Genomic DNA, 11,452 nt, shown 5'->3' on the forward strand with positions numbered 1-11,452 from the left:
TCTGCTGGCAAGGATGCTAGCAGGGAACACAAACCCAGTTTTGATTAGTTAAGCTGTAGAGTTATTAATTTGCAAAATCCACAACTTCTGGCATGTGTTTACCTCATAGATGGTCTTTGGGGAGAAAAGGATAAACACCTTGAGATCTGCTAAGGATAGTAATTGTAGTCCAGTTAATTCTGATTTCACTGTCTCTGCTTACTTATAGAAGTTCAGGTTTTGCCTCACAGGATTTAGCCTGAAGGCACCGAAAGATTCAGGACTTAATTGTTTTCTATACTGAAATATAATTCTGTATGCAACAAACTTTGGGTCAAAATGTTTCACAAAGAATACAAGCTTATTCAATAAGTAGTCCACTGATCCTGCCTAAGTAGAGTGGTTTGTACAAATGGAGATGGTAAAAATGGACTACTCCTTCGTAGACAAGTGTAACAGTCATGGTATCCAAGGGAAATGGTGACTGTGACCAGATTTGTGGCGGTAGCCTTTCTCATTTTGGATGAGAAAACTGAAAACAGGCAACAACAGAGCCCTGTTGACCCTGCTGAAGCATGACGGGTGGAGGCATGCTGTGAAGAGAACTCATTAGGCAGGAACAAGCAATGTCAAATACATCCTGGCTGCTCTTCCTCTTAGTTTTTGGCTGTAGAAAACAAAACAAGTTATAAGACATAATGCACAAAAAAGCAGCCTCGTTTAAAAAAAAAAAAAAGGATGAGGTCTGCATTTCCTGCAGGACAAACAGCTGCCTTTTTTGTGAGTCTTCTCAAAGGATAAACAAGAAATCACTGAGAACAAGTTGCTAAACACAGTAGGTAGGGAAATACACAGCTATTCCTCGGTTAAGCCTGTCATGCTAGACAGAGCTAAGTCTGCTCTGCATGCAGGTGATGTTTTGAAGTGGTTCTCCAGACATGGCTCACCAAATCAGGTGAGGCTGCACTCGGGCTAGTCATTGCCCAATGACCTGGGACATGGCACTCATCAAAAGCTTTTACTCACCGGTCGAACCCTTGACAGTGGTGGGTTTGCTTTTGTGTCTGCCTTTCTCCGCCACCAGACTAACGGTGTATTCCGTCCCTGCCTCCAACCCTCGCAGGATAAAAGAGGTACTGTCCACGGGGATCTCCACTTCGTTCTTCCTTCCAGAGGGGCTAACGTAAATGAGGCGATAACGATCAAACTTGGCCACTGGTCTTCTCCAGCGAAGGGATAAGGTGGTTTCGGTAGGGTCACTGACTTCCAAGTCCTTGGGGTTATCAAGATCTACAGGTTAAAAAAGGAAAGTTGAGGTGTCTCTGAACTGCCCTGGGACAGTTTTTCAGGCCTCTGTAGACAAAGCAACATCTATACTGGGTGTCTAGAAGCAGCTCAGCATGTTATCCATCTTTTGGAGCATTTGAGGACCCATTGCTTGCTATAGGTGGAGGATGATGAAGTTCTCTTTTATGGATAAACCACACTAGAACACATTTCCCCCACCTACACTCACTTCAGCAGGCACTGCATGGAGGAGAGGCAGAATTTAAGCCTTTAGATAATTTGTGTGGGAAATGGGGGATATTGTGTGAAAAATCCTGGATTTGAAAGGCAGGCAGGACTATTGAAACCACTGAGGCTGCGCTCTTGGTCAGATCAACCTTTTGGCCATGACCATCATTCCAGCCAGAAACCCTCAGAATTAGAGAATGGCCAGAGTAATCAGTGTAAGCATAATTATCATTAAGGAGCTCACCTGAAGATGAAACTCCCAGAGCATTAAGAGATCCTTGTACAGGAAAAGGAAGACAGATTCAGAAGTCAAGATCTTTCGAGGAAATGTTTTTTCTTTCCTTTGAGGGGAAATGTCCCATTGGTACCAAAATGAAATCAAGAACTTTCTAAAATGTTTCTTACAGCATTACATGGAAAGGAAAGAAACATCAAAGTGGCTCCACCTGACTTGCTGCTTCCACCAGAGGACAAAGAAGGATCAAGCTACTCACCAGTGCCAGCATTAATGGTAGCAGGAGCACTTTCCCTGTCCTGTCTCACTGCTGTCACTCCAATGCCGTATTCAGTTCCAGGTCTCAAACCTAAGAGATAAGGAATATAAGTATGAAGTCATGCCCATGGAATAGGCCTATGGGCATTTCTTTAAATAAGGAAGGCTGAATGTATGCAAGGTAAGATATGTGCTTTCCTGTGTATGCAGAGATTCAAGGTTTCAGGTGACACTCCAGCTGACTTAATGTTAATAAATCTTTTTCCAGGTACATACGAAAGAATAAAGATTATGGCTGACTGAGACTGCATGTTGGACACTGCAAATGCATAATCAGAGATTGCTTCTACTTTCAAGAGCTTGCAGTACAGGTACTTCAGCCAAAGAAAAGCAGGTAGACATCCATATGACATGGAGAAAGTACCATTATCCAGCCTTAAAGGCTGGTAAGGCAACTTGCAGGTACACAGAAAAGTTGCAGACTGGCATCAGTAGATACCATCCCTAGCACATGCAAAAGCCTTTTGAACCCAGGGATGTGAAGCTGTCTCCACTAAGACTTGTAGCTACCTAGAACTCAGGGACCTGACTAGTGGGATTCAGAGATGCACATGAAAGTGAAACGGCTACACACTTTCTGTTGGCTAGTTATTCATCTGCAGGTCTGTAAATATATATCACATATATTTTAATTTAATTGCTTGCACTCCAGATGTGTAACCTCTGCTCGTGCCTCTTATGTGCAGCGACCAAAAGGACGTTTTTTGACTACATTGTTGTGCTCTAGGGCGATGGCAGCAGCATGACGTCGATGACGATCTCTCCATTCTCCTACCTGTGAGGGTAGCTCTGGTTGTTGCTTGGTTGCCCTTTGGCACTGTGATCTCAGCATGGTCTCCACCAGAGATGGGAGCAAACTTAATCCGATAGTTATCAATATCTGCATGGCTGTTCTTCCACTCCAAAGTGATGCTATTGTCTGTCTGAGACACTCGCTTCAGGTTTCTTGGAGCATCCAAATCTGTAATCAATCAAACAATAAATAAATAAATAGGAATAATTCTCTTGTGACAGCAGTCTCTTACGACAGTACTTTTTAGAAGGTGAAGTGATCCATAAAGCTGAAGTTAAGCTTCCTCTCACGTGATACCACTATGTTCTTAACTACATCAAGCAGATTTCTTGTAGCATGAAGCAGAGAGTTCCCTAGCTTTGGCCAAAATCAGTGGAAGAAATTCAACTTTTATCTCCCGAGACAAAAATAACATTTTGCATTTTAGAAATTATTTTTTATTACAAAATAGGCTTGTGGAAAAACATATTTGGATGAAAATATTTTTCCTTTATAAATACCTCAGCTTTAAAAAAGAAAAGGACTGCTAAGAAAAAAGAGTTGATCATCTCTAGAATTTCTGTTCAGTACATATCTTGCATTCATGGCTGAAAAGAACTTTAAGTCTCAAAACAAAAGGTGAGTATCATGTAGAAATTCAATGAGCTTTCTCTGTTCACACCTATAGAAGACAAATCCTGCTCTGAATGAACTACTACATTTTGGGATGAAAAGGGAGGTAATTGTCTATGCACTGTTTACTCAGCTCCCTTAATGCATCAAACCTTGATAACACGCTAAAGTACCCACACTTTCATCATGGATTCCCAGGATGACTAAGGAAAAAGTAAATCTATAAAAGCATGACAGAAAACATTTGCAGAACTGAAGAAGGAAAGAAAGCAAAGTTCTATGATAACCTGTTTCGCATTTAGATAAACAGAAATAAGGTCTTAAATGGAATAGGAAACATGGAAAATACGTAGCTCAGCAGACAGGCAAGTAATCCAGAGGAATTTGTTTCCTGAAGCAAAGATTTAGAGCATGATGAACAAAAGCTTCTAAATTACCTATAACATAATTCCCATTTTCAAAATACTTTTAGATACTTGGGGGATCTAAATATTTTATTGAGCCTGTAAGGTATATAAGACACAGAAAAACATTCTCCATTTTCATGTAACTGTACAACAGTGTTGATTCCATTTTGATGCAGTGACTCAAGCAACATGATGCAAATAGCATAGGAAGATTATTGTTGACTGTATTACCTTCCCAGAAGTTTGGACTGGTATCCAAGCCTCTCACCTGTGACAAAGACTTCTTTCATGGGGTCACTTTCCATATCCCCTCGACGAGAGACGAGTGTCACTTCATACTCTGTGTGCGGTCTCAGGTTTCCAATAGAATATTGGTTTTCATCTTCAGAGAGGTCAATGGTTGTCCTGTCCCCTGGAACGTCCTTGGGCCCATAAGTGAGCTCTATGCCTTCAATTTCAGCCAGGGGTTTGGACCATGTGATAAGAGCTGTGGTGTCGGTGACATCTTTTGCCTCGATCTGGCTAGGGGCATCAAGCTCTGTTACAAAGAGAGAAAAAAGTGTTCTTTAAAGAAGTCTTGCCGGAAAAATAATACACATTCTTGTGCTTTTAATTGCTGATTCAGAGCAAAATTAAAATGAGTGGCTTCTACCAACTGAAACTTATCTTCATTTACTTCCTTTACTTTCCATAATTGCAGAAGAAAGTGCCAAATGGATTCAATTCATCAGAGGCAAATACATCAAAATTCATTAACATCAGAAGTTGCCAAAGGAAAGACAAGCAGGAACCCTAAGAGGTTCTCCATCTGCACAAGAGAAATTCTCCTTTAAATAATTTCTTCATGCACATATCACCAGGATGAAAGAAATTCTAGTTCCTGTTGAGGTACATTTTGAAAAAGAATTCAAGTGCACACCGCTTGCTACCTTCTAGCTAAACATAAATCTCATTTTCAAACAGGTAATTTGGAAAGGAATTAATTTCTGCTTATGTATTTTCATTAGCAGCTCCAGTACCTTTTTTTTTTTTTTTCCCCCCCTATCAATTCACAGTATAGAGGTTGGTTTTCTCATCATTTAAAAACTCCCTAGGCTACACTGAACAGCAGTTGTTTCATTGGTGGCACTACTCCAAGTGCAGGTTGTGCTTACTTGTGGTTATCACTCTGGATAGTCCTGGTCCTCTGGTATTGTTTTTCACTATATGAAGGGATACATTATACTGCTGCCCTGGTGCCAAACCTGGCTGCATATAAGATGTCTCTGGCCTTTTCAAGCTGCTGGTTATATCTCCATTATCATCCTTTTTCTGTAACACATGGAATGGTCAGTTAGTATAAATGTAAAAAATCCAGGATCTTTCACTTACACATGGTCTCTACACAAGAAACACTGTTTTCTTACCATATTATGGAAGACCAGCTCCCAGCCATCAAATGAGAAGTTCAGAGGATCCCACTCCACCTGGACAGACGTTTCTCTAACAGATTTGAATTTCAGACCTTCTGGAGCAGGCAAATCTGTGACAGAAAAAAAAGTATATCATTACATGAGCAACAAGTTCCCATAAATAGGGCACTTTCATGGGACATCTTTCCATCACTATAAATATCTGCTGCGTAGTTATCTACATCTGAGATGTTTAAACCCTCTTCACAGCCAGTTATTCTGCCTTTGGAGAAACATTTCTCTGACCTGTTTTGATGCCACCTTAGAGTAAAGCGAATTTTGCCCTAGAAATCTCTGGTTTTGCCCTCTTGAAAGAAGCCTAGTGCAGACATTTGAATTTAGGTGAGATGAATCCTGCCCCAGGTCTCCAAAAATGAGCACAGTGACAGAAGTCAAAGAGCATCTTCTGAGTCTGGGATGTTTAGACATGACTGCAGTGTGCACAATACAAAAAGGAAGATGAACAACAAATGAACAGACAGGCAGATTCAACTAAGTTGTGGTAAAAAACACTGAAGATGCAAAACAAATACAGCCTCCATTTTAGTCAAAACAGTTTGAATCCAAGCGATTTCATATTGGTCTTTTACATGCTGCTACATCTATATGTTTTTTCAGGAAGCATTACCACATTTTAAAAATGTACCTTATTATGAAAAAACCACGGGTCTAACTTACAAAGACCCAGTGATGTTCGTTGGGAGGCACTGCAGAAGGCAGAAGAGCTACTGAACTGTACACTCAACACAGCCATTGGTATTGGAAAAGAGTAGGAAATGCAAGTGCAGAAGGCTGTCTTCGTCCAGAAGAGAAAATGAATTGAAAATAGAAAACACAAAAGAAATAATAACCTGAAGAAGAGATGGAAATAAATACATACTATGGAATAGACAAAAGAATGAATACAGGAAATACGAAACTCACATGTTGCTACTCTGGCACTAACTGGAATACTCTTCTTGTTTTTAAGGATTGCAAAGACACGGATAAAATACTCAACACCCGGCTCTAGTTCATGAATAGTGGCAGCTGTGTGGTTTCCTGGCACGGTGAACTGCATATCTAAGCCACCACTGCTGGTAGGGACATAGGTGATGAGGTACTCATTGACCAGATTCTCATGCTTCCATTCCAGATTTACGGTTTTATCCGTTACATTTGTCACAGTCAGCTCAGTTGGAGGAGACACTAGGAAGGAGAAAAAATAAAACAGACTTATTAGAAGTTTTCAAAGCCCAGAAAACAATAACTTACTCAGTTTCGCATTTTCCCAGAAGCAGTTTATAAGAATTATCTAACCAAGAAGGAACGAGGAAGCCATGTCACACAAATCGGTCACTTGAAGAAAGGAATGTTCAGCTGATGAAGACTACAGACATTTGCAAAAGTCATGGGCCAATTTCTGCTCTCACACTTGCACACAACCTATGGCTGACTGTGTTCCAGCTCCTCCTCTCATGGCTACTGCACAAGATTGCTATAGCCAGGTCCCTAGGGATTCAGGCCTTCAATTCAACTGCCAGCAACACATGATTTTATAGCTGCAAGTCCTTGGGTTTGGATACACAGAATTACACAGATTTTCCAAAGGAAAATAAAACATGATTATTTTTGTAAATACTTTTAATAGATTACTCCACATATGTGCATGTGCAAGAGCACAAAATGTGGCTTGGGAGTTTTCCAGGAGGAGGAGATGAAAAATGGGAATTTCTTTTCAAGGGTATTCATTGTCTTTTATAATGTTCCCAACCCCAAAGTGCTCTTTGATTACTCGACAAAGATCTGAGTTCCAAAATTTCTCCCCTGGGATCTACTAAAGAAAACTACCTCCTTCACAGCATAATGCCTGTCATTATCTAGCTGCCAAAATTTCCTATCAATTTCCACAGAGTCGGTGGTACTGGGAAACTAAGCATGTGGCTTTATAGCTAAGTTTCCACTCCAGCTGAATCCATGATTTTACTCTAAGCTTTGTGAGATCTAACATATGCATACACGCACATATGTACATATATAATATATATAAAATTGAGTTTTACTTTAATTTTAAAAAATCTATTTGGCCAATTGAGAGATAGCCAAGGTCTCTGTAATAATCCTGAAAGTCTACACTGCAATATTTGCACCATCTGACAATTCCGTCATGACAATTGTCTTATAGGGATAACTCAGATAGGACGGTATCTTCTGTGCTTGCCTTGTCTCCAACTACACCCTCTGCCTCCACCAGGGCTCCAGCTCAGAAATCCACCTCCAAATCAAAGTCACTGAGCCCTTGGGGTCTATCAGTGTATATTGTGAGTGCTGCGTGTTTCGTTTTAGGCTCCTGCAATAGTGGTGGCATTGCAAATGCGAACCCCTTTCTTACCCACCCAGCATGAGACTGGGAACCAGCACCTGCCTGTAAGAAAGGTCTGATACCCAGGCTCTTTATTCACTGATGTTCATTATCTACATTATCTCATTCCCTCAAAGCCTTATTCTTCAGTCAAAATTCAGTCCATATTCTTTTGACTACTCATACTGAATATCTAGTAAGAAGACTCTGGATACATCTCCCTCTTCTCCATAGCTAGGACAGTTTCTTTCAGATGCGGGTTTTTTCAGCATGAAAGGTCATGGTGTCAAATCCCCATCAGTGCGAGCTACAGCTCTGGTGACACTGTGGTGGGAGCAAACTTGGAGGTAATAAATGGACTGCATCACCATTGTCAGCCTGTTGGCTTGCTGACCAGCGAAAGTCACCAGCAACTGCCACACTATACAGCCTTGAAAAGTAAGGGAGGCCAAGAGCTTGCTATCGGTGTTTGTACTTCTCCGATTCAGCTGTTTGGACTACAACAAAGAAGAGTGGCAACAGGGCCCAGCTATATGGAAAAGGTTCACAGAGCCTCTGAGGCTGCTGGATGGACACAGGGAATTACCTGGGGGAACGATTCAACAGGGAATTTGCAACCTACCGTTGGAGCAGTCATCCCCCATGTAACCATCCTCGCAGACACAGCGTCCATCGATGCAGCGGCCCGCATTGTTGCAGTCGTTGGGGCAGGACCGTTCACGGCAGTCCTCGCCCATGAAGCCCTCGTGGCACACGCAGCGCCCATTGATGCAGCGCCCGCGCTGGTGACAGTCGTTGGGGCAGGACAGCTCGCCGCAGTCCTCCCCCGTGAAGCCATTGTCGCACTGGCAGTGCCCCTCCACGCAGCGCCCGCGGTTGTTGCAATCGTTGGGGCACCGCAGCTCCCCACAGTCCTCCCCTGTGTACCCCTCGTCACACACACACTGCCCATTGACACACAGTCCATGGTTGTTGCAATCGTTGGGGCACCGCAGCTCACCACAGTCGTCCCCGATGAAGCCCTCGTGGCACACGCACTGCCCGTTGACGCAGCGCCCGCGATTGTGACAGTCGTTGGGGCACCGCAGCTCCCCGCAGTCCTCTCCGATGAAGCCTTCGTCGCACACGCACTGCCCGTTGACGCAGCGCCCGCGCTGGTGACAGTCATTGGGGCACCGCAGCTCCCCGCAGTCCTCGCCCAGGTAACCCTCGTGGCAGACGCAGCGGCCGCCCGAGCAGCGCCCACGGTTGTGGCAGTCCTTCGGGCACCTCTTCTCACTGCAGTCGTCCCCCACGAAGCCCTCGTAGCAGACGCACAGCCCGTTCTCGCAGCGCCCGTTGCCGTTGCAGTTGTTCGGGCAGGTCAGCTCCCCGCAGTCCTCCCCGGTGAAGCCCTCCTCGCAGAAGCAGGTCCCGTTGACGCAGCGCCCGCGGTCGAAGCAGTCGTTGGGGCAGATGAGCTCGCTGCAGTCCTCGCCGGTGTAGCCCTCGTCGCAGACGCACTCGTTGTCCACGCAGCGTCCACGGTCATAGCAGTTGTTGGGGCAGAGGGGCTCGCTGCAGTCCTCACCGGTGAAGCCCTGGTGGCACACGCACTGCCCGCTCACGCACCTGCCGTGCACACTGCACCCCTGGGGGCAGAGCTCGTCGCTGCAGTCTGTGCCCGTGTACCCCTCGAAGCACACGCACACCCCATCCACGCACTTGCCTTGGTCGTTACAGTCCGACGGGCAGCTGGCATGGCTGCAGTCCTCGCCAGAGAAGCCTTCGCTGCAGATGCATTTGCCCTGGACGCAGAGGCCTCGGTTGAAGCAGTTGTGTGGGCAGTCTGGTTCGGAGCAGTTGGGGCCTTTCCAGCCAGGCTCGCAAACGCAGCCACAGATCTCGATGCTGTAGTTTCCATGTCCACTGCAATAGGGTGTTGTGTCCAGGCGACCTGTACCAACGACCCAGAAAAATCATTAATCCTCTTGGCTCCAGGATGCGTTAAGCCAGTGTGGCACACAGGACCGAAAAGAGGTCTGATTTTCCCAGCTCCCTGCAGGACACAACTTCCAGAATCACCACAGCTCTTGAATGAGAACTTCTCCTCCTTTTTCTAGTGATATTTAGTTTACCAGGAATGCTTTGATTTGCACTAATGCCAGGGAAGAGCCCCTGGCAACTACTTGGTAAATGAGCATGCTGGATTCCTCTGACCTTCTCAAAATCCCTCTTCTACCAACTAAGCAGCTTTCCTGACTGCTTCATTAGGGCATGCCCCATGAAGCATTACTCACCATTTCACTCCAGAACATAAACAGCACGCTGTATCGTCAACTGCAAGACCAGCTCTGGGCTTGGAGGGACAGATTACTACTGAGAAGACCTCTGTTTTCTCTCTTGTATGACCAATCGCTTACTCAGTTCAAAAAGCAGCTGGAAGGATACTTTTTTTCACCCTTCTCTAACTATTTATGCTTGTCTATTGCCTTACGTCCTGCAGTATTTTTATTGGTCTCTATTAAAGAAAACTTGGAAAGAAAACTGTTACATTGGCAGCTTACTCAAGGGGGCAAAATGTGGAGCCAAGAACTTGGGCTGCATGAGTTTTAATCTTGACTCTGACACAGATTGTCACCATGCCCAAGAGCCACACATGCTCAATGCCACAGCTACAAAGTGGCCCCGACAGACTTCTGACCCACAGATTCATAAAACTGCAAAACTGTGAATGAGTGTATCTTGCAAGCTGGCCGTATACATTCCCAGTTTTGATACGTTTCAAATTTAACAGGTTGACTTTTGCTCATTCTTGAAACAGAGCATCTACCCTAAACAAGATCTACAGCCAGCACAAGAATTTTTGCAAGAGCAGCTCCCCAGTCTGCCTTACCTTCTACTGCCTGGGAATTAGGACAGCATCCAGCCCCGCTGGCACACTGCTCCCGTAGGGAGGATACCAGCCCCTCCAGCTCCTCTAGTCTGCTCAGCAGATCCTTAATGTCTGGGGCAGCTGCACAGCCACAAGCCCGGCGTGGAATGTTAATACGGTGCGTGAAGACAATCTGGTTCTCCTCATTCACTGTGTGCTCCTCGTAATTCTTAACGGGTTCGATTTCCGCCTTCAGGTCTTCGTCACCGCTTGCTGTATCCAGGTTCACAGAGCAAAGGGAGCCAACAGGCAACTTAATATTGTAGACATGGTTAAAAACCACAGGCTGATTATCCTCTGGCAAGGTCACATTTAGCCCAGTCTCTCGCTTCTGCCGGATAATTCGCTTGATGAGTCCACCATTGACATGCTGGTAGAGCAAAGCGAAGATCGCACAGGCCAAAACCTGGGTGGGGAGTCCCATTGCGGCGTGCAGTTCCTTTTCAAAGCTGATGGAGTCTTATATATGTTTGGCCTTTGTAGTCTGGAGCAGAAATTGAAGACCCAGTTCAAACCAAGTTGGATATTCTTTCCTTTCCTGGCACACTTGTTACCTAAAAGAAGAAGGAGTAGTGTAAGGGATGAACCATAGCTACATGACCCCACAAAAGGCCTATGACACTCAACAAGTGCTGGCATTCATAAAGAACATGACTGGAGTGCTACTCAATGTACAACCTCTCTTCCCCCAAGCTGCTGAGCTTGCTCTTATTTGTAATAACCTTATTTTCCAGGATCTCAGTGTGCTTGTGAGCAAAATGTCACAAAACGTGAATCTTGAAGGAAGTGACTATGATTTCTAATTTAGAGGAAGTATAGTGGAGCATGGAAAGTTTAACTGCCTCAAGCAGAAGACCAGGACAAAGAAGCCTGCTGAGCCTCATCTC

General features: G+C 44.6%; 1 protein-coding gene across 6 annotated transcripts in view; it reads right to left on the bottom strand.

Annotated features, from left to right (window-relative positions):
* Positions 1-10,989, bottom strand: part of TNC (tenascin C) — a 48,439-nt gene extending 37,450 nt beyond the window's left edge. For 4 of the 6 annotated variants that reach the window (XM_086625373.1, XM_086625372.1, XM_009990175.2 and 1 more), the window contains exons 1-9: positions 10,527-10,989; positions 8,274-9,587; positions 6,235-6,498; positions 5,266-5,381; positions 5,014-5,170; positions 4,128-4,397; positions 2,823-3,008; positions 1,989-2,078; positions 1,006-1,269 (exon numbers count right to left, since the gene is read on the bottom strand). In XM_086625373.1, the coding sequence (XP_086481499.1) occupies positions 1,006-1,269; positions 1,989-2,078; positions 2,823-3,008; positions 4,128-4,397; positions 5,014-5,170; positions 5,266-5,381; positions 6,235-6,498; positions 8,274-9,587; positions 10,527-10,989 (3,124 nt within the window). The remainder of the gene's footprint in view (positions 1-1,005; positions 1,270-1,988; positions 2,079-2,822; positions 3,009-4,127; positions 4,398-5,013; positions 5,171-5,265; positions 5,382-6,234; positions 6,499-8,273; positions 9,588-10,526) is intronic. The other 2 variants (XM_086625371.1, XM_086625369.1) reach the window with 2 other exon arrangements.
* Between the last annotated feature and the right edge of the window lie 463 nt (positions 10,990-11,452).

Source organism: Tauraco erythrolophus, chromosome 22 (assembly GCF_009769465.1).
Source record: "Tauraco erythrolophus isolate bTauEry1 chromosome 22, bTauEry1.pri, whole genome shotgun sequence".
NCBI lineage: Eukaryota > Metazoa > Chordata > Aves > Musophagiformes > Musophagidae > Tauraco > Tauraco erythrolophus.